Source organism: Ammospiza nelsoni, chromosome 3 (genome assembly GCF_027579445.1).
Source record: "Ammospiza nelsoni isolate bAmmNel1 chromosome 3, bAmmNel1.pri, whole genome shotgun sequence".
Classification (NCBI taxonomy): Eukaryota; Metazoa; Chordata; class Aves; order Passeriformes; family Passerellidae; genus Ammospiza; species Ammospiza nelsoni.
Window position 1 is genome coordinate 1,063,102 of NC_080635.1, and position 23,554 is coordinate 1,086,655.

Below are 23,554 nucleotides of genomic sequence, written 5' to 3' on the forward strand. Positions count from 1 at the left end.
GGGTTCCTGTAAAAGCAGGAGCATTTTTGGCAGATGCATGTATGTCTCTTTTACAAGGAACTGCAGTTTAAAAGTATCTTTTTGTCCTCCACTTAACTGGCCTGCAAGCTTTTATGGCTCTTTTTTTAAAGTACTTTATCAAATTTTACAACTGAAAAACCCATCCCAGGGTTTGAGGAATGTCAGGAGAAATCTGATGCTCTTAGCTCTAAGTGACTTTGAAAACTATTAGAATACCTTTCATTACAATGGACTGCAAAAAAATATAAATTACTAGGCTGCTAAGAATTACTTGCCTAGCTTACCAAGGAGGGCAGATAAGAATATCTAGTTCTGTACTTACTATTGCATATATATTAGTAATAACATTAATATAATGTTCCAGTATTAAGCCACAGAATTTTATTAAAATTATAGAACTTGGAAGTGAAAAACCCTAGAGCTCCCCAGTGTGCTTACCTCCGAACTGGAATTTTCCCATTTGTGTTTGTTAGAAAGGCCAGCTTCATCCAGCTGAAATTAGGAATAAAATATTTTTAAAACACTGTTTATTAAAATTGGGGTCTAGATGTTACGTTTAACTTGTTGCCATGTCTGCTAAATAGTACAAACAAATAATTGTTCTGCAATAAAAACATTTTTCTGTAACCTTTTAATGCTTGAGGCAGGGCAGTTCTTTAACTGCAAAGGCAAAAAGCAGCCCAAAAAAATCACTACAGCAATTAACACCAGTGTGAAGATGAGAAAGTCTCATGGGGCTTTGCTTGCATATGCATCAAAAAGAAAACAAGCCAGCCAATAATTAAAACATACCCTACCATAAATCAAATGGACAGTTATAAACTCTCCTGTAATTTCTCCTGGGCAGGTGCCAGATATAGCCTTGAGACATCTTTAGTCTCAATAAAAGACAAAACTCCTAACTCATTTAATACCATTTTCTTTCTGACACTGTTTTGTAAATGTCAAACTACAAAAAGTAATTTTTTTTTCCAATTCCAACAAGGAAAACACAAGGACAGAAAAATAAAGGAGAAGGGAGAGGAAAGAAAGCAACTTACTGTTTCTTGAGACACGTCATTGGACTGACATTGTTAGCTCTGAAGTTATGTATGATGGATCCAAGCCCTTCTACCCATTGCTGAAAAACACCAAAACACCAAATCAGGGAAACTGAAGAGGGGAGAAGTAGGAAAGCTTGGCTTGGGGGAAGGCTCCTCTCCTTGAAGCCATGGGTAATGTCAATAACCTGTGCCAGGTCACAGCCCATACCATGGAAAAGCCCAGCCTATTTTATCCATTTTACCCATCACTGCTCATCCCCCACTAGGCACAGGGATGTGCTTTCCATTCCTCCAAATGCTACATGTGGGACCAGCAGTGCCAGTAAATCAGTGTAGTGCCAGCCAAGGCAAGTGATCACTCACTGATTTATTGGGGCCTCTATTTATGCCCTGTATGAACCTGTACTGGCCTCCTTTTAGTGGTAGCAGCAATACCAGCCCTTGCTGAGCTGATATTTATTTGTGCTGAGGCCTCCATTTATACCCTGTATGAACACTTGCCTCCCTTTGGTGCCAGGGGCAACACCAGCCCTTGCTGAGCACCATCACGCAGTGTGTGAGGACATATTTCACTGGTCCAGCTTAGGAAAGGAGTGAAATAAAATATCAATAAGCTAGAGGAGGCACAACAACTGCTCTCACACCCTGTTACATATCCAAGCCCTGCTTGCTTTCATCCTCCAAATGCACAGCATTGCAAATAATCCCTGGGATGACTTGCAGCCAACAGCAGCATTACAGCCCTTACTGCTCTAATTCCTCTTTCAGGGATCTATTTTCCTGCTGTAGCCTGCACCCCAAGCTTGCAGAGCTGCAGCTTAAGGCTTAGGCCCTGACATGAACCCCCACTGATTTCAGCAAGAATCCTGGCAGGAAAAAGCCATGGCAAGATTCAAAAATGGCAGTGCTACAAGCCAAGTTCCATCTCAATTATGCCATTGTAACACTAGGATTACTCAACTGATAATTTACACTGGTGGAATGGAGATGGGATTTATCCACTGCTAAACATTAACCTTGGGAACAAAGGAGCTTTTTGCCTCTGGCCAAATGCTGTGCATGCAGCCTGAGCTGACTTGGGCAGCGTCCAGACATGACACTCATAAATTGATGCAGATGAGTGGATTTTTCTTTTCATGAATGAGTGCTGTACATCTGCAAGACAGATGAAAAAAATCCTGATTTATACTGGATGAGCACTAGCCTCTTTGGGAAAGGGTGTATTGTAAACTGCAGGCAGCAAATCCCTGGGTTAAAACAAGGTCTGGAGCGTCAATTCAACACACTTCAGGAGACCCCTGCACCCATGAAATATTAAATCTGTTTTCCTTTAGGAAAAGTAGTCACTTATTAAGATGCATGTTAATACTTAAGTGTTCTTTTTTAAGTTACCTTTTAAATAAGTACTGCATTAAATATTCATTTAAAGAGATCAAGTGTGTGTCTGAGAATTATTTGAATAACAGAACTATCACTTATGGGAAAAGGTAGCATTTGGGGTTTTCTTAGGTGTGTTTTTGGGAAACAACCCCCCAGTCAGAGTCTGCCCTCCCATCTCCCTTTTCCCAGCTGCATGAGTAGATGACTCTGTAGTCATAGGCTGCAGGGACTGCCTAGGAAGATAAAGAAAGCAAGGTTCATGGGGCAAGATAATACTATTTTATCTTTATATTAGAACTGATATAACTAGAAACCACTGACAGATTTAGGAAACACTGATGTTTTCCCACAAATGTTCCCTCACCTCAGATGATAAAGGAATGGGGCTTGTGATAATTGCAGGGTAATTGCCTGAACAAATCTTACACAGAATTCAATTTCCTAGAACTGCTGAAATTCAACTACTGTCAACTGCCTGTGTTTGGGGTTTGTGGTTTGTTTGGGTTCGGGTTTTCCTGGTTTGTTTTGGGTTTGGGGGATTTTTTGTTTGTTTGTTTGGGTGTTTGCTTTTGTTGTTGTTTAAACCAACTAAATGTAACATTCCTGCTGCATTAACACTGTTGCAGCTACACAACCATTGGTCCTTGTGCGATCTGCATTGGTCTGCAGCCCTTCAGAACTCCTCAGCCCTCCAACACTGACCCAACCACTCAGTGGCATACTCACTGCCAACAGAAAACCCCTGCGAAAATTCCATTACACCAAATGCACGTTGGGAATAAGCTGTAGGCTTTCTGCCATTTGTTTCTGCCAGAAAAGCACCCCTGGTGCAGTGCTGCCCATATCAGCGTTTCATTTGGAGCTAACACCACAGACCCATTCTGATTTGAAGGCAATGGATTGAGACTACACCAGATACAACAAAAACTAACATTTAAAAGCAAGGCTGGCCAGCACTCAGCTCTGCAGTCGCCTCTGCTCATCTAGAAGAGCTGCCAAGAAGGAACACTGCTAGAAAAAACACGAGTGAAGAGAGAAATCAATACACTAAGCACTTCCCAAGTGATTTTTCGTAGGAGTTGTCGTGATGGCTCCCACTTTAGAGGTCTCCCTAACCTTTTCTCAGTGTTAATGCCCTTCTCTGACAGAGATGCCAAGGCAGGAACTGCACTCCCTTGGAGCAAAACGGCACAAAGCTCCAGCCCAACCCTGCTGAGGCACAAAAGCATCACACTGCTGGGGCAGCAGGAAGGGAGGGAGCCCCGAGCATCTCCACGGTGTGTGAGGGGCCCTGGGCAGCAGCAGCAGCTCCAGAGCCCCTCCTGCCCATCTGCTGCAGCTGACAGCAGCTCGGGCTGCCTGCCCCTGGCTCTGGGCACAGCAGCTCCTGCAGAGTCACAGCCTCCCTGCCCACGGCCACCAGCTGCCCCTCGGTAACAGGAACACAAAGGAAAACCAAACTCAACGGCACATCCAGCACTGGCAGAGTTTTGTCCCTCTGAGGCAGAACAGTCTCAATTAATACTGCCTTCACACTTGCTCCTAGGGTACTGTGATCAGTGCACAGATACTCACAAAATTCAATATCCAGCTGGCACTATATTGCTTTCCTGAAAACAAACCATTCCCAGGTTTAATGCACACTGTCTGATGACCTTGCAGGAGGCATGAAAGAGGGGCTCAGGTTTATCCAGCTAACACACAGACAAATACAGCAGCAACCTTGCTTGTATTCTGAGACAGCACCCCTTAATTTACAGATGAAGTTGAAAGACCTGTACATCTACATAAGGAACAGGCATACAGATCCTCAGTTCTCTTCTTTCATCCTCAGCATTTTCAAGTCACTGCCTGTGCAAAGGATGAAAATTCTGTAAAAAGTGGAATTCTGAAATGAGGTACCATTTAGGAAGCAATTATCGGTGCCATTTAGGTACCAATAGGAAGCACCTTGTTCTTAGAAAAAAATATGTCTTTGATAGAAATCAGGGTACATTGGATTCTTACTGACGCTAGTGCTGAATATTTTCCAATTTTCAAAATATGGTTCAGTATCCTTAATCTGTCGAGATATACACAAATATTATTCCAGATTCATAGAGGGATCTGGACCCTGATATCTAATCCTGGAAAATGAAAAGAAAAAGCCATGAAAAGAAACAAAACCAAACAGCAGAACATCCCAAGCTCAGACCCCCTTAGGCTGACACAAGAGGCCAAAATCTACGCTGCAGGCTGGAACAAACACTGGGTTGTTTTTCTCTGACAAGATCAAACACTGTCAAACATCTCCCGAAGAAGAAGGGGCAAGAAAAATCAATCACAGAAGCACTCCCTTAGCTTTTGCTGTCAGCCTGAAATGCTTCTGAGGCTCTTAGTGACCCTGTGTTAGTGAGGTTCACTGATGGAACACGGGCACAACTGGCAGGGGGGCACAAATAAGTTTGGCCTTTCAGCTCTATTTTAGCCATCAACCTTTCACTTGGGCAGGGTTAAAAAGGACAGAATTATGAAAGGTTAAGAAGCACCATAGCCTGCAGCTCATGACATTGCAGACAAGGCCATGCATGGCTTGTTGACCCATGGGTACTGCCAGACCTCTCCAGATTTTGCCTTCCCCTTTGCAGGGTTGCACTCCACCTACTGCAGGCATCAGGAAAGCCAGGGAGGCACTGCCCTCTGATTTTGGGGTTCAGGTCTGGGACTGGCTGCCAAGGGCTCCACAGCCCAAAGGCTCAGGAAGCCACAGAGAATTGTTCCCACCTGTGCCCAGGACACTGGGCTGGCAGGAGTCCCTGGCATTGCCCTCAGCCAGCAGATGTCCCCATTCCCTCAGTGCAAACACCTCACAACTGCTCTCTGCTCCAGGAAAATCACCCAGCAGCCACAGCAAGGAACTGAGAGGTGACAGTGCCAAAGCTCCCCCTGCCCTGCCCCACCGCAGCACTGACTGTAGCAGGACATGGCTGTGGAAACACTGCACACAGATAAAGGGAACCTTGTGACCTTCAGCTATTCCAGCAGCAAAGCTGGGGCTCACCTGAGGCTCACAGGCTCTGTACTGGAGCTGCCCAGTGTGCCCACACTGCTGCCACTCAGTGCATTGCCAGAGTGGGTGAGCAAAGACAACAAGAAGTCCAGATTTTGGGTGGCTGAAGTACAAGAGCTTTACTGGACTAATGGCAGCCCATGTGCCAAGGGCTGAGGCTCACCCCAGCACTGGATCACTTCTGCCCCAAGGAAATTCATCCCCAAATACTCACTGGCCTTTTCAACTGTCCTAGACTGAGGGAAACAGATTATCCAATTACTGGGGCACACAAAGTCCATCTGGGAAGTAAAAAAGAAAAATACACACATATGCTCTCATCTCTAATATATGTGTGTGCATGTGTGTGTGTTAATTTTAGCTCAGGATAATTTATACAACCTGATTAAATCAGGATTCCAAACATCAGGTTTTAAATTCCACCTTTTACAGTCACTCTCTACTACCACAGTGGAGCTGTTTTAGGAGTGGACCATGACAGCTGCTTGCAATCAGAGACACAGTACACCCAATTCTGTGGCTGTTTTAAGAGTGGAAATGAAAACCAATTTCTCAGCTGAAAACACCAATAAAATTTAAGTAGATAGAATGTAAATAGCAGAGCTGGAGCTTGGAGACAAGTGCAGAGATAATAAACACTCTCTTGTTGCTGGAGTAGCTGTACTTGGGGCACAGCAGTGCCTTGGGCAGCCCTGCTGAGCACCAGGGGCACAGGTGAGGACAGGTGACAAGAGCCAGCCTGGGATGGGCCCGGAGGGAGGGTCCAGCAGTGCCCACAGCAGTCCCCAGCCCACTGGCACAGCTGGGGCACCCCCAGGGACTGTCCCCCTGTGCCACCCTGTGCCAGGGACCTGCAGAACCTGCTTCCCAGTGTGCCACCCCTTGCACCGACAGGATCTTCCACCAATTCCCTTTGTCACAGCTAGCCAGTCCCATTCCAACCCAGCCTTCAGTGGGCAACAATGCTTCTTTTCCCATTGCAAATTATCACCTACAGAAGCCTTTCTGGGCAGAGAGGTTCTGAGCTTTAGTGCTTGGATCTGCCACTCAGTTCCCTCATTTAAATTACCCCAACCAGGTACAGACCAAGGCTCTGTTCCTCACAGCAGTGGGGGACAGCAGAAAGCACAGGTTTCTTGCACACATTGACAACCCTCACACATATCTGGGCAGCTCAAGCTTCAGTCATTGCCCCTTCCCCTCCAGACTCTTGCCTCTGTCATTTCACAGGAGGGGCTTTGAGCTGGATTAATGTGAGCTCTATTTTAAGCTGCAGTTAGCAGCTGCACAGCTACTCAATGCCATGCAAAGGCTGGTTCTTCTGCAGGGCATTTACTGTGTCCCACAAGGAAGATGTTCTCTCCTGAACACAACAGGAAGAATGAAGCAGGAGCACTTCTAGTGCAGATAACTCCCAGAAAATACCATTTCAGCACAGAAGTGCAGTAGCAAGCTGTGGTATTTACCATATACCAAAGGTCAACACAGCACAGGCCAAATTCCCCAGCGAAGGCAACTTAGAGAGCTCTGCATTGATTTTTTGGCTTGATCTGCCTTCTGCTGTCCCTCATGCCTCACACATCTCATATCAGATGAGGTGGATCATCACTGCTGACAGCTCTGGGTGAGTGTTTTGGTGGGAAGACTCCCAGATGCAGAGCTCTGGGTTCCATGGGGCTCAGAGCCTGCCCACCGCAGCATGACACACCAATTCTGTAAGGCTGGGCTGCTAATGAGCACCAGAGCTTCTCCACAGCATAATTAGCTCATCTCTTGTGACAGCCTCTGTAATGGGCCAGCATTCTCACAAACCAATTAGGCTAATACAGGTTATTGAGATCTAGGGTGGCTGAGAAACTTAACTCAGGGCACTCCCTGGGCTGCTCTCAGAATAAATCAGAGATGCTGCTGGGTGGAGTGTGAAAGTGAATGCTGCCAACATCTCCTATGCTTTGCTTCTTTTTTCAAATGCTTTCAAAACATAACTCTGACACGTTATTTCCCTTGAAGTCTGCTGAAAATACAGTAAAATCAATTTAGTGCACCCATGTAAGTTATACAAGTGTTTCTCCTATAAAGGAGTTTGCTCAGCATCGCCAGTGCTTCCAAAGGTATGGATCCAAAGCAATGAACAATAAAACAGGCTGGCAAGGGATTTAGTGATGCTGCATTCAGCAAACAGTTTTAAAGGAGGGGATTTACCAGGTGTGTGATACTGATCACTATTTAATACTTATCTTACAGGCAGAACAGATTATAATCCTAAACACCCTAAATGCATGCAGACAGAAGAAAAGCCAAGAGTGTGTATTTTAAACCCCCATGGATGCCTGGATCTCAGCTAGCAGTGTCCTGTCAGCACTCTGAGCAGGTTTCTCAGAGCAGCTCACAGCTGAGGGCCAGGGCAGGTGGAGGCCAGGACTTGCATCTCTAGCTCTCAGGAAGGATGAGGTGTCAAACAGCACCATTGCTTCCTGAGGGCTCCTCCGTGTCAATGGGAAGCAGAAAAGAGCCTGGCTCCCCATAACTGCACAGAGTTTCCTTTCCTGCTTTTGTTTTTTAAAATAATACAAACCACACAATACAATTGGGTTATGAGAACAGAATGCAGAAGGGCTGAGCTCTACCCACCAGGAAAATGGCAGCAATTGCACTTCCCTTCAGCATCCCTGTCACAGACCCAGCAGCACCAGCTTGTCTGCTGGGGCAGCCCCACACAGAGGCACTGACCAGCCCAGGGAGTGCCCAGTGCCATACACAGAGGCACTGACCAGCCCAGGGAGTGCCCAGTGCCATACACAGTGGTCACACAGAGGCACTGACCAGCCCAGGGAGTGCCCTGTGCCATACACAGAGGCACTGACCAGCTCAGGGAGTGCCCTGTGCCATACACAGAGGTCACACAGAGGCACTGACCAGCTCAGGGAGTGCCCAGTGCCATACACAGAGGTCACACAGAGGTACTGACCAGCCCAGGGAGTGCCCAGTGCCATACACAGTGGTCACACAGAGGCACTGACCAGCTCAGGGAGTGCCCAGTGCCATACACAGAGGTCTCACAGGGGCACTGACCAGCCCAGGGAGTGCCCAGTGCCACACACAGAGGCACTGACCAGCCCAGGGAGTGCCCAGTGCCATACACAGAGGTCACACAGAGGCACTGACCAGCCCAGGGAGTGCCCAGTGCCACACACAGAGGCACTGACCAGCTCAGGGAGTGCCCAGTGCCATACACAGAGGTCACACAGAGGCACTGACCAGCCCAGGGAGTGCCCAGTGCCATACACAGAGGCACTGACCAGCCCAGGGAGTGCCCAGTGCCTTACACAGAGGTCACACAGGGGCACTGACCAGCTCAGGGAGTGCCCAGTGCTGTACACAATGCTCTCAGTGTCTCTGATAACCCTCTGTGCATTCTCAGGCTGACAATCACTGTTTCCCTCACACAGCACACACACAGGGATGCTCCACAGGGATGTTGGTGCCCTCTGGAAGGGCAGGGCAGCAGACTCTAACCCAGGTATTTCAGTCAGCCATGCAGGCGGGCTTAGGAAAAACAATTGAGCACTGCTGATGAGCTCTTCTTTCACCTCCCACACACAGTTTAATTGTGAAATACCTTGGCTATTTCTGTGGTTTCTGCTACCATGAAAGTGAAGCTGATGTTCACCAGGTCTGTGCCACTGCAAACACACACTATCCGTCCTTCCAGCTCATTTTCTGATTTTCCAACAGCCTCGAGTGCAGTCAGTATTTTGGGATCCTGTGAGACACAATAAAGAACTTGTTACATTTGCAACACTTCTGCTATGCGAGGCACGATGGTAAAAATGCATTTTCACCTCCTCATACATTTACAAACCTTTAAACCTTTGCCAGTCATCTGAAATGAGTGCTTCCACTCAGAAACATTGTGTGCAAACCTGAGAAAACAACACATTCTGACAGTCAGGAACATGACTGTGAGAACTCATCTTTTCATCACAAAGAACAATAATTAATCACTCCAAGGACTGGGGACAGAGGATCAGCACTAATCTGGAAGTTAATTATTCCCATCTAGTTGACCCCATAGTTCCTGCAGTCATGATCTGTGTGACTTGGAGGTTCTTTAGTGACGTGTCACACGAGCTGCTGTCCCTGCTGCTGCTGGAGGTTCCATGGGCATGCTTTTGGAAGGGCAGAGCTGCAGGCTGCAGCTCACTGCTGTGTCTATGAGGATGGGGCTGTCTGCATCACCACAGCTCTTGCCTCTTCAGTGTGGCAGAGATCTGGGCCTGCAGACTACCAGGAGGATTTCTAATACCTACATGGAAACACTTCATATGTGAAAGTGGAAATGCAGGGCTCACAGCAGATCTCCTAAACTGAAGGGCTGCTGGAAGGAGAGGCACAACTCTGCAGAAAACCCTGCATATTCCTTCTGAATACTCCTGAGTGTATTTCCAAAGGCTTGGGGCTCCAGAACTCCTAGCTAGTACTTCTGCTGAAACCCTTTAAAAAGGCAGGCTGTGAGCAGCTGCCCTCTCTGACCACCTAAACGCAGAAAGAGGGATGCAAACAAATCTTTCTACACTTTATGCCAATGGAGAGAGAAGATAAAATAAATTCAAACAGATAGGAACAAAAGTAATGGAAAATGAACATTTTTTCTCAGATCCCTAAACAAGTATCCCAATAAACTGTTACAAGATAATTAAAATCTCCTGCTATGTGCTCTTAATGTCTGTTCAGCTCTCAGTGCATCCTGCACGCTGCAGTACATCAGAAAGGCCAGATGACTGACCCTGCCCACTGCAATCACAACAAATCCTGCAAAACTTCAAATGTGAGGCTATGATTGCAAAGTAAAAGCTGTGTTACTGATATTACTTTAAGAAATGAATGCAATCCTGCATTTCACCTTCAGCTGAAATATTGCTCGTTTAAATGAAGTATAAAGTAAGTACAGAGTACCTTTGGTACAGCTCCAAAGCGAACACTGTTGATCAGGGAGCACTCTAACACCTGGCCCTCCTGAAAGGACAAAAAGGGTACAAGTTCAAAGGCTGCTGAGACACAATTCCACTGGGAGTTTCACCAAAAAATACCTGAGAATTTCATTGGCAAACTGGTAATAAACACTAAGCAGTATATTTCCCTTCAGTATTAGTTGATTCCCTCTTAAATTCTTCACTTCTGTCAATTCTAAAAAGAGTAAGATGAGGACTAGTTTTGTAAATAAACTAACACAGTATTTTAAATTTTTTAAAAACAGAATATACATAAAGTGCAATAGCATATAATATACATTCCTGACATAATTGCAGTATACCTTTCCTTCACTTTTCCAGCTCAGAAAAAAGCCAAATTCATCCACTTGAAAGAGACAGTTGCTTTCAAAGACAAAAGATTCCTATAGAAAAAAAAATACAGACCATCATTTTAGTCAGTTTGCCAAATATCAATTATTTATCATTCACAAATTAAGGATTGTTCTGTTTCTTCCCAAAGACCCTCCTGCAGAATTTTTTCCCAAAAAAACAGAAACAAGGGAGGCAGGCCTTTAAAAAAGAGATCACTTTTAATGATTTGTCTTATTGTTCACACTTGAGACACTGAGATGCACTTAATTAATATTTTCCTACCTCATTGCAACTAGATGATGTTTTATTTAATAGAAGCAGTGATTCTTACCTAATAAAAAATCTTAATGAAACAGAACTTCAAGAAATGTATTGAAAATTAAATGCTTGAAGGTAAAAAATATATAATTTGCCAATGCCACCCTCAGGATCCAATGGCCACATTTCCTTTCAAGGTGCAGAATTTGGGAAGCATTTTCTGTTGCACTGTGGCAGTGTACATGCTGTGAGTGCCTTGCAGGCAGAGTGAGTGACAAGCAGAGCTTGCAGGATATTGATTTGTACAAGAAATCAGGAAACAATGGCAGTCCAGAGAGACTGGGCAAGGCAAAAAGTCAGATGAGCTGAATTTATAAAGAGATTTTCCCCACACACCTCCAGCCTCAATTGGAGCATCATAAATTAAGCAGAAATGCCGGAAAAGGGTGTGCAGAACCAACCACTTCTTCAAGAAAAAGAGGATCCAGAACTTCCTGACTTCCTTAATTGAATAGTGAGGAGATTTTGTGGGAAGAGTCCTCTGTGAGGAAACAAAGCAGGCTCCCAGGTGTGCCCCAGAAACCTGGAGCAGGAGGGGCTCACAGGGTGGACAGACAAGGTTCTGCTCCATGGGGGGAAGGCAGGAGCTCCTTCCTGGGGTTTGGGGGCAGCAAACCCAGCTGAAGGAGCCTGAGCTGGGTGCCAGAGCTGGGGTGTCTCAGAGCAGCCAGCTGAGAGCAGAACAGCACAGCTGTGCCTGGCACTGCCCCTGCCAGTGGTGACACCCCAGCAGTGACACCCAGGTGCCAGCAGTGCCCCTGAACCCCACGTGTGCCCAGAGCAGAACAGCACAGCTGTGCCTGGCACTGCCCCTGCCAGTGGTGACATCCCAGCAGTGACACCCAGGTGCCAGCAGTGCCCCTGAACCCCACGTGTGCCCAGAGCAGAACAGCACAGCTGTGCCTGGCACTGCCCCTGCCAGTGGTGACATCCCAGCAGTGACACCCAGGTGCCAGCAGTGCCCCTGAACCCCACGTGTGCCCAGAGCAGAACAGCACAGCTGTGCCTGGCACTGCCCCTGCCAGTGGTGACACCCCAGCAGTGACACCCAGGTGCCAGCAGTGCCCCTGAACCCCACGTGTGCCCAGAGCAGAACAGCACAGCTGTGCCTGGCACTGCCCCTGCCAGTGGTGACACCCCAGCAGTGACACCCAGGTGCCAGCAGTGCCCCTGAACCCCACGTGTGCCCAGAGCAGAACAGCACAGCTGTGCCTGGCACTGCCCCTGCCAGTGGTGACATCCCAGCAGTGACACCCAGGTGCCAGCAGTGCCCCTGAACCCCACGTGTGCCCAGAGCAGAACAGCACAGCTGTGCCTGGCACTGCCCCTGCCAGTGGTGACACCCCAGCAGTGACACCCAGGTGCCAGCAGTGCCCCTGAACCCCACGTGTGCCCAGAGCAGAACAGCACAGCTGTGCCTGGCACTGCCCCTGCCAGTGGTGACACCCCAGCAGTGACACCCAGGTGCCAGCAGTGCCCCTGAACCCCACGTGTGCCCAGAGCAGAACAGCACAGCTGTGCCTGGCACTGCCCCTGCCAGTGGTGACACCCCAGCAGTGACACCCAGGTGCCAGCAGTGCCCCTGAACCCCACCCAACCTGGAGCACCTGGAAGCCTCTGCTGCAGCTGCACACTCTGTTCTTGAAGGCTGAGAGAACAACCACTCACTCACAGACTGTGTTTGCAGCAGGGCTCGCTGAAGGAAAATAAAGCTTTTTTCTCCATCTCCACCACTATCTACTTCATTTATCTGGCCCCAAATCTGGAAACACAGGGTAAACCAACTATCCCTATCTTGGCAGGCCTGGTGATAAAAAATACCTTTTACTTACATTTCCAAAGATAAGAAAATACTAATATCCCTGAAGGCACTTACCTTCAACTTAGAGAGATCTCCAGTTCAAACAAGACTAAAAATAGACCCTGATACAATTATTCTTACCAGCATATCAATGCTGAGTATAGGGTAAACTTCTCAGCACTTTATTTCAGCTGCCTGTGTAAAATGTCCTGTTTTGCATTCCTTTAATAAAGGTGGATTAAAGCACAGCTGAAAGCAGGATCATAGTAATCATATTTCAGATAGAGTGCAGATTGATTTTCCAAAGTAGATAAAACCACTCCAGTTCTCAAATGATGCATTTGAATCAGAAAATGAATGTTCTGTGTTCTCTGACTTTCCCTTGTAATAGGCAGGTGCTCAGTTTATATATCCAAGAAAAAGCAATATTCTCCCTCCCTCCATTTGATAGATAATACAAAAAAATGGAAGGATTCACTTTGTTTAATAATGTGCTTTATGAATCTGCAAAGATGAGAGTTTTATACATGTAACAGATATTTTGATCCAATTCTCCCTCTCTCTTCCTCAGGGCTTATGTCAAATCAGAGGGATTAAATATATTTTAAAGCTATTTCTTCTAAAAGCAAAAAAAACCCTCTATGTAGCAATGAAGTCTGTTGGTATTGCCTCCCCATAGACATTTCTGAGGGTATTACCAGAAAAAATTAAAGTTTCTTTGTGTACAATGAAAACAAAGCATGAAATATTCTGGCACTTCTGCATATTTAAAAGAGAATAGCAAATGAAAAGCAACTGGGTCTTACCTCTTCGTATCTATCAAACACAGCTCCATCTTGCAGAAAAGAGGGAACTGGCTTCTGCCAGTTAAATTCATAAGGTTTTGCCATGATTACAGAAGAAAAACCTGAAATGGAATGGAAAAGCACAGTTCAATTACTGTCCTTCAAAAAGAGCATTTCAAAGGCCAAGCAGGAAAAAAAAGTGACTTTTAGCTTTTCCGTTCATACAGAAGTACTAAAAAGTCACAGTGCATTTCCAAATTAGGATCTTTCCTCCTAAGAGTAATTTTGTTTCATATCTTTAAAATGGAAAATACTTGTAAAATGTGTGTATGAACTTAATTATTTGAAAAACTCTTTGCACTGTAACTGTAGAGTACAACGAGGCTGGGATTAACCTAGCTCTAGGTGACCAAATACTACAACCTGTAATGCAGACAAATGCTGCTTATTTTTCTGGTCATTGATACAGAAATCAAAAATACAGTTTGAAAGTTACGTACACATGCCACCGTTAAGTGTTCATTTTCATTCAAAACAGGATGATATGAAATAATAGATCTCTATTCCCAAATCTTACAAAAAAGGACTAAATTATACTTAAACTATTAGTCTGTCCCTTTTTTCTCCCAATGAAGAGAAGCTTTGAAGAAAACAGATCATCTATATCCAATATCTTATCAAAAGCCTCCTTTTCTTTTAGCCAGTCCTGTGCAGACACACCTGAAGTGATAACCACTGTTTTTATGGCATGGTAGCTGTCCCCCAATCTATTTAAATGTCTTCTATTATCAGAATGGTCTTCAAACACAACAGGTAGCTCCCGCAGCAATAACTGCTCCCATCCTTCTGGGAAAAGCTGACACATTCTGTGCTAAAACACCAGAAATGTAGTGGCACTTTTAAGGCTGTGAAGAGTATTCCTGCACAGTCCCAAGCCTGTAAAAATGGCTTTTCCCCTTTTTATACTGGTGCTGAACCCCACACAAACCCAATTTAGAAGTTCTGCAGGTGCTGTGCAAGGCAGATCCTAGTCCTCCCTCCAGAGTGGCACTGAGAAACCTGGCTGTGAGCAGTGCTTGAGCACACTCTGAGCTCTGAGAAACATTCCCCAGCTCAGCAGCACACACATCACCTGGCCAGCTCTGCATGCAGCCCCAGAGGCACAGCCCTGTGCCAGCTCCTGCCCAGGCTGCTCTCCTCCCTCCCTCTGGGCACTCACACAGCCCCAGAGGCACAGCCCTGTGCCAGCCCCTGCCCAGGCTGCTCTCCTCCCTCCCTCTGGGCACTCACACAGCCCCAGAGGCACAGCCCTGTGCCAGCTCCTGCCCAGGCTGCTCTCCTCCCTCTGGGCACTCACACAGCCCCAGAGGCACAGCCCTGTGCCAGCCCCTGCCCAGGCTGCTCTCCTCCCTCTGGGCACTCACACAGCCCCAGAGGCACAGCCCTGTGCCAGCCCCTGCCCAGGCTGCTCTCCTCCCTCTGGGCACTCACACAGCCCCAGAGGCACAGCCCTGTGCCAGCCCCTGCCCAGGCTGCTCTCCTCCCTCTGGGCACTCACACAGCCCCAGAGGCACAGCCCTGTGCCAGCTCCTGCCCAGGCTGCTCTCCTCCCTCCCTCTGGGCACTCACACAGCCCCAGAGGCACAGCCCTGTGCCAGCCCCTGCCCAGGCTGCTCTCCTCCCTCCCTCTGGGCACTCACACAGCCCCAGAGGCACAGCCCTGTGCCAGCTCCTGCCCAGGCTGCTCTCCTCCCTCTGGGCACTCACACAGCCCCAGAGGCACAGCCCTGTGCCAGCCCCTGCCCAGGGCTGCTCTCCTCCCTCTGGGCACTCACACAGCCCCAGAGGCACAGCCCTGTGCCAGCTCCTGCCCAGGCTGCTCTCCTCCCTCCCTCTGGGCACTCACACAGCCCCAGAGGCACAGCCCTGTGCCAGCTCCTGCCCAGGCTGCTCTCCTCCCTCCCTCTGGGCACTCACACAGCCCCAGAGGCACAGCCCTGTGCCAGCTCCTGCCCAGGCTGCTCTCCTCCCTCCCTCTGGGCACTCACACAGTCAGATGAGCCTGTTGCTCCATCGGTGACATACTCAACAGGAGCTGCTCAGTTTGGGCTGCACCGTGCATTTCCCAGCCCAGAGCTCCTCTCCTCTCCTCTCCTCTCCTCTCCTCTCCTCTCCTCTCCTCTCCTCTCCTCTCCTCTCCTCTCCTCTCCTCTCCTCTCCTCTCCTCTCCTCTCCTCTCCTCTCCCTGGGTACTCACACATCAGATGAGCCTGTTACTCCATCGGTGACATACTCAACAGGAGCTCCCCAGCTGGGGCTGCACCGTGCATTTCCCAGCCCAGAGCTCCTCTTCCTCTCCTCTCCTCCCTCTGGGCACTCACACATCAGATGAGCCTGTTACTCCATCGCTGGCACACTCAACAGGAGCTCCCCAGCTGGGGCTGCACCGTGCATTTCTCCCGCCCTGCAGTCAGCCCGAGCCTCTCCTCTCTCCCTGGTGCCTCTCTGGATGAGGGTCTGGCCCAGGAGCAGTGAGGCAGCACCACCCCCTGTCCCAGAGCCAGCAGCACAGCCCTCCATGCCATTTGCATGGGCCGGGTTTAGGGCACAGAACAGCCTGGCTGCTCGCAGCTCATCCACAGCCTGGACACTCCAGCTCCTTGTTATTTCCCACCTTCCCGGTCCCTTTCCCAGCTCTGCTGTCACAGGGCACTGCAGTTTACAGATGCACGGAGACAGATGAAGTGTGAGGGAAAGGCAGCTCGAGTACACGCAGCAAGGAGCTGGACGAACCGTAACAAACAACATTTTTAAGCCTTATGCTTTGGCAGCTGTGCAGAAGGTGAAGAAAACTCTCTCTGCCTTTAGAAAAGCTCTTTTCAGCCTCTCACGTTTCTTACACTCCTCTCAAAAATCCATTTTTTTCTTAACCGTGTTAGCTTTTAAGATCACCAAACTAAAATACAAAATATTCCCGTGTCACTCTTTGGACCTCTGTTCATCTTCATCAATTTTTTAGCAGTTCAAAGAGAGTGAAAAACAACACCAATCCCAACCAGCAAACCCAAACAAACACGACATTGCAGCATTCATATGGCTGCAAATGCATGCATGCATTTATCCTCACTATGGTGAGAATCAAGAATTACCCTCTTTAGAGACATTAAATAACAACGAAATGTGTGAAGATTCAACTGGGAGACACAGAAAGTTAAGGAACTAAATTTAAAAGCAGCAAAATTTTAATTTGAAAACTTTTATACTGCCTTTAAAAACTGAAATCAAATTTTGTTACTGACTTAAGAGTTCTCAAAGTATAATATGAATACATACCATTCACAAAAGCAGAAAGAACACTCATATAAATCCACCTCAGGACTCAATTAATGACTACAAGGGAGAGGTGGGTGAAGTTGCAGCAGTTAACAGCCTCTTGCAGTATCTCCCTTTCTCCCAACTCTGATTTGTGCCTGAAGGCATGATTTGGATGACATGAAGCTCACCTGGAGCACCCAAAGAGCGAGGACACAAAATGAACCATATTCAGAAGAGCATTAATTAACACAAAAGTCTCTCTCTTCTGTAAGCTTGGCTGTACTAAGCTAAACCTGGGGCGTGTGGGATGTAAATGCCGGGTTTGTCATTCCCTGACCAAGAGAAGGACAAGGTGTGGCTGAACAGGAGGAGGAAAGGATTCTGTTAGTACAAAGGAGACAAATGTTTGTGGAAAGAGGTGATATTCTAAACTAACCCACAGGGCTGGCTAGCATGATGGATGGATACTCCTTGGGTCCCATAAACATCCTGTCAATGCTGAGACACTGCTGGCAAGGACAGCAGGGTTCCTCAGAGCTGCCCCCCCAGTTTCAAACACACAAACTCACCATTTCCGCACTTTGCTCAGCCCCAGGATCCTAACAGGACCTGGAGGGGTTTTTTTAGTCGTTATAATTTTTGCTCTGGAATGAAGCCCTGTTTGCTGAGTGAGAGGTGAGGAGGCTCCACACGCTGTGTTTGCCATTTCACCACTCACCTCTTGGCATTACAGCCCCGAAACCTGCCCCAGTTACTGTCTGTTGGGTTTCAAGGGCAGCACCCACCCAGAACCGTGCTGAGTTTGGTAATCGTGCCCAGGAATAGACGTTTTTCTTACAGATACAAGGAAGCAATTAAAAAACCCCAAAAACTGAATCTATTTCCCATTCCCAGTCACCTCAGGACATTCCCCCCACCTCAAAATACATATAACCTTCAGCATCACTCCTGTTTGGTGAACAAGATTCTTTATTAGAAAGACAACCAGATCTAGATCAGCAGACTTCTCTAACTTTTGAGGTTTTTTATGGAGTTCATCCCAGTCCAGCAAGCCTCCCTGCAGAGCTACAGACTAGAGTAAACATCCAGCTGTCCATGACCAAACAGGCAGTGAAGCACTGAAATGCTTATAAAAATGCCCCTTTCATTTTTTAATGAGGCTTTGAAGTACTTTCATATTCAAATAGTGTAAATATTTCTAGAAACTTGAAGAAAAGTCAGATCTTCATGTATTTACTCCTCAATGTCAAATTCATTTGGTCATAAAGGTACTGACATTAATATAAGCAAAATGCAGAGACAGGGAAATGAAAAAAAGAAAATGCAGTTTCATGTCTTTTAAACATGAAACTTTGGTTTTAACTCCAGAACTTAAAATTCAGAGTAAGTTTTAAGAAAATAAAAGCCACTATAGTGTGAGTTCTATGTGAAAAGTAGCAGGGTCATGATGCTGAATTTCTGCAGTGTCCACTCTATAACGTAAGACAATTCCAAGATTTCCCAGCTCTCCAGGCTGTTCCACAGTCAAATTTTGCCGGATTTTCCCCCCTTTTTTTAAAGATTACTTTTTAGCAGGCTATTTTTAAACAGATTACTCCCACAGCTAACGCAGCACCTGAAAGCAGCCGTCCCCAGAGCAAGGGCCAGGACCAGCAGCAGGCCCCCAAGAAGCGGCTGCGGCGGCCAGCACCGCTCTCCACTGCCGCTGTCCCACTTGCATTGCACGGGAGGTGCAGGGATTCGGGGCCAGCCGGGGGCCCAGGGCACAGCAGGAGGGGTGCTCTGAGCTGGCCTCTGAGCACTGCCCCAGCTCGGGGAGGCTGCCCATGCAGAGCTCCGGGGGTACCTGCTGCTGCTCCTGCCCTCGGCCGCACCTCTGGAGACAGCCACCGCTTCTGACAAGGGCAATTCCTAGCACAAAACACAGCGCTCTAACATCACCCCTCAGCTTCCTCAAGATTTTTCTTCTTGTCCTAATGGCTTCCTAGTTTGTCCATACCTAGAGCTTTCCCCAGCATTCCTATTCATTTGAAAACTCTCATTTTTTGACTAAGTGCTGACCACCCATCCTTTTTGAGGGGGACAGCACTTGCCTTTATGAGAAATGAATGGTGCAGAAAGAGACATGTTGGTATTGTAAATAAACTTATTCTGGTCTATTTCCAACAGTGTAACAAAACTCTGTTCTGACTATTAGAAATACATTTAAATCAAGCCATTATGAAAAGCTTCTCAGATGATTCATTCAGGTCTAATTCCTCACAAACTTCTAAATTACAGACATTTGTAGGCCCAAGAAGGCAAATTATTTCTCTGCTCAGCAGCAATACAGAGCCACTGGAGCAGAGTTTTCCTTTTGAATTTTCCTTTTGAATTGAGTTTTCCTTTTGAATTGACCAAAGTCATCAGGACTCATCACAGCCTGGGACCAGTCCTTGTGTGCCACCATTGTGAACCAGCTTTATTAGCTTCACCTGCTGACCAAAATGAGCCTTCAGATAGATGTCACTTGAAATGCCTGGAAAAACAAAAGTAACACTGCAATTGCAACACCAAAGTGTTCAAAGAAAAGGTAACGTGTTACTGATTTTCAAAACAACTCCTAAAGAAACAAGAGAACCTATACATACTCCTAGAAAAAGGTATGACTTCAATAGTGAGCTAAAATGCAGAACTATCAGAATTGGATGTTACTAAAAACTTAAGCGTTAAAAAATAATAAACCAGACATAGAAAACGACAAACTTCATGGAATAAGTAAAGTTGTGTTTCCTATTCTTTTCTTCTGGTGATAGGAAATTTGGTGTTCATATTCTCAGTTTTGTAACAGCAAAGGTGAGAGAAAAAGGGAAAGGCACAGATCTCCCCAAGGGATTATTTCAGGATGGAAATGCTCATAATCCTGTGAATACTACAGAGGATTTAGCAATCTGATCCATCAAAAGACAGTAAATGATAATTGATGTTCATTTACACATATTATTCAGTATGCATCTAACAGTAACATTTTGCTTTAGATCTGTCAAGTGAACTTCTTTTCATGTGAGCATGTGATGAGGAACCACTCCCCAGAACCTACCCTGTTTTGTCTCATTCCAATAGCACCAACCATGCAAAATATTAATTTGTCTAAAAATGTGAAGATGCTACATTTTTACCTTTAGTCATGCAGAAGCCTTAGAGGTGCTCAGATTTATTTAGCATAATGTCAAGTGTCCCATTTCCTGGAAGCCATCTCATCCCCAGGTAGTAGTAGAGAGCAAATTGGGCTTTGATGGAAACAATGGTTTGTGTAATCGCTGCCAAGATCCTTTCTGAACTGCTATAGCATGTGATGGATGTATACAGTGCGGCTGGATTTAACCAGCAGTCACTTCTACTAAGTTTAATTACTTCACTCTGTGGCTTTCAGTGGAAGGCAGTGTTAAAACAAAGGCTACCTCATGGAATAATAAAACAATCAAACAAACAAACATGCAGCAGTTGCAAAACACCACAAGTATTTCCTGATTTACTGAGGCCCAGAGTCTCTCTTCACAGTTTTGTGAACTTTGACACCTTGTATCACTACAGCAGAAAATTACAGCCTAAAGGAATGGGATTTGGCAGATTTGCCAAAAATTTTGGCAAATCTATTGAAAAACCAAGTTTTCAGCATGGTGATTGGGCAATTAATACCATACTTAATTTCTACTGCTGTTTAATCTGCTGCTGACAGGTGACACATTTTAAACCAGTGAAGAGTGTTTCTCACTTTTAGGTACACCTATGCAAAGTGTTTGTGCAAATTATTTGAATTCAAATCATGGGCAATTTTGACATTTAGAACTTCAGTTTCTTCTTTTTAGCTTCATTCTGGAGCTTTCTGCTCTACAAGATCTCAAGCAGAACTGGTTCCTGTACTTTAATGTGACAGGAAGACAGGAACAAATGTTTGAAATTAAAATTCTAGAAAGAGTTCAGGTGGGAGTACAGATAAACACCAAAGAATGGTAAGTGAGCATCACTCCAATAACAAATGCAGGAGTTCAGGAAGGGATCCAAGGACATAAAACAACTGCAAGATCCTAAGAGTGAATTATTAACTACAAACACCATGAAAACAAACTTCCAAACTGCATTAATATCAGCAGTCTTTCCTTTCTAAGTGCAAGGAAAGGTTTTGGAAAGAACACAATGTAGCACCTCAAACACAACCAAAACAAGCTACAACTATCAGCTGCTCTGTGATCACATCCTGAGGACACAGTTGTCTGTTTCCAAACTCTGACACAGGCTCGGACTTTGGATTAATAAAATGCAATGAAAGGTCAGGATCATCTTTTTGTAATAACTTCTAAATCCCTGTGTGTTTGAAATAATCCCTGCTATGGTCAGGTACTTTAGTTCAAACCAAACTTTAATAAAGTCTGGGCATGATTTATTAGGATCTTTTTCAAAATACACAGATATATTAAAAACTAATAAGCTGTGAGGAACATAGATGTTACTTTAAAATCTAAAATTAGGAAAGTGACATTATAATTTGCTGGTTTTCTGGATGATTTCTAAGAAAACAAGAGTGACCCACATTGCTGGCTTAAGATCTCAGACAAAGCTAAGGTGATCTCTGGCAATTGTTCCAGCAGTCTAGAGTGCATTAACATCAAAAAGCTGGATGCACTGTTTGACAGTTGGCAGCGTGTTAGAAGTAGGTATTTGTTGGAAGTTTAAACTAATTACAAATTTCTTGGTACCCTGCATAGAGCCTAGGAGCCACAGTCACCATGGAAATGCACAGGGCATTTACACTTCTTAGATTGTCATTGTGCAGTTTAACCCGTGGCATCAGTAAGATGTTGGTATCTATCGCAGAAGATGCAATGCTGCTCAGATTCCATCCAAACACCCTTCCCTTCCCTCATCTCAAAGGCAGGGGAATGCAGGCAGGGCATTATCAGCTGGCTGGAATGGAAATTACCCTTTCTGCATTGCTATGGCATGTGATGATGTTTTCTGCCAAGATTTCAAGCTCACATCACAGAAAATCTCCCAGTCTGTATGAGGAAAAGAAACTCTGTGGGGCTCACAGTGTGTGCTTCAACACTCCTGTGCAAAGAGCAGCTCTGGGAATCACAATGACATTTAATGGATGGGGAAAATAATAACAACTGCCTGGCCTAAACCCTGTTGCAGAGGTTCAAGTTGTTTGTTTTTCTCACCCCTCAGCAGCCACTCTGGCTGTTGTATGCAAAGCCAGCACCCATCATCGATTGCTCAGGAGAAACACAGCCCCTTTGGGGCAGGAGGAATCAAAGGATGCAGGCTGAGCTGGGGGTGAGCCACACAGCTCTGAGTCCTGCACGGACACTTTGCTGTTTCCCACGTTCCTCTGCCTCCCTCTAAAGAACGAGGCTAGCAAGGCTTGTCTGAATTACAGATTTAGTGATGCTAAGTACTCCTTTCATCACCTGTAACACCCAGTGCTAACTCATTAACAAAGTGGGCATTTTACTGAAGATGAGGTTGCCCTGGTTCTAAACACAGGGTATCACAACTAGGCAGGGCTGGAAATAAACTGCTGCCCAACATTTGGAAACCCAGAAGCCCACTTTCCAGCAGGATAAATACAGACAGCCATGTTGGAGATACACCAGGTTATCATTAATTTTGTAGAGAAGCAAGAGCAAAAAGCAAGTGGTTGTGAAGTTTCAGTTATTATTCCTTCATTATGGTAGGTAGGTGGCAGAGTAAGCATTTCTTGTCAATTTGTTTCAGTCACATTTCTTTTTAAACGGCTGTTGTGCCGCTGCCCAGAAGCTCTGAAAACAATAGGAAAGATTGTGCAGCAAATGTGGCCAAGGATAAAGGAAAAATATCCCCAAATCCTTTGGCTGGCAAGCTGATGGTTAACCAGAAGCAGAAAATGGGAATGCATAAAACATGGCATCGCAGTCTGTTCACTAATCCCTGCCTCAGAGAGCCCCTGCAATCTGCATATTCATTTCTGCTAATGAAATATTAAAGCAGCTCTCTTGACACGGTGCCCTGCTCCCTGTCACTGCCGAGGCCAGGAGGTGACAGCTGCTGTCTCTGTGGGCAGGGAGCCGCCTGAGGCTGCTCAGGGCTCTATCTGATCAGCAGCCCACAGTGCCACACAGTCACTGCTGAGGCATTCAGCTGTTTATATGCTTCAGAATGCACCCCAAACGTACCCAGAACATGAATGCATGGCTTGTGCAGAAATGGGTAAAACCAGCCCTGTCAGCTGGTGAAGAGCAGGGTGGGGGATGCTCCAAGGCAGAACCTCTCCCAGTTTCTGCTGGATGCACTGGGCTCCTTCAGCTATTCATAACAGAGACATGAAATTTCTGAAGGAAAGGCATCTCTGGTTTTGATTGCTCCAAGTGGATGATTTGACAGAGTATTCCTAAAGGGATAAAAATAAAAGTGTTGGTATGTAACCCATTAGTCCTGCATGGAGACAGAAAGGAGTGCTGGTTTGGCCTGCTGGCACA

At 46.2% G+C, this 23,554-nt stretch overlaps 1 protein-coding gene across 5 annotated transcripts in view; it reads right to left on the minus strand.

Annotated features, from left to right (window-relative positions):
* Positions 1-23,554, minus strand: part of PLCB4 (phospholipase C beta 4) — a 176,996-nt gene that overhangs the window by 62,638 nt on the left and 90,804 nt on the right. For all 5 annotated transcript variants that reach the window (XM_059468217.1, XM_059468215.1, XM_059468216.1 and 2 more), the window contains 6 exons: positions 13,764-13,864; positions 10,808-10,888; positions 10,450-10,509; positions 9,113-9,256; positions 1,062-1,141; positions 460-513 (listed from right to left, as the gene is read on the minus strand). In XM_059468217.1, the coding sequence (XP_059324200.1) occupies positions 460-513; positions 1,062-1,141; positions 9,113-9,256; positions 10,450-10,509; positions 10,808-10,888; positions 13,764-13,847 (503 nt within the window). In that variant the 5' untranslated portion in view covers positions 13,848-13,864. The remainder of the gene's footprint in view (positions 1-459; positions 514-1,061; positions 1,142-9,112; positions 9,257-10,449; positions 10,510-10,807; positions 10,889-13,763; positions 13,865-23,554) is intronic.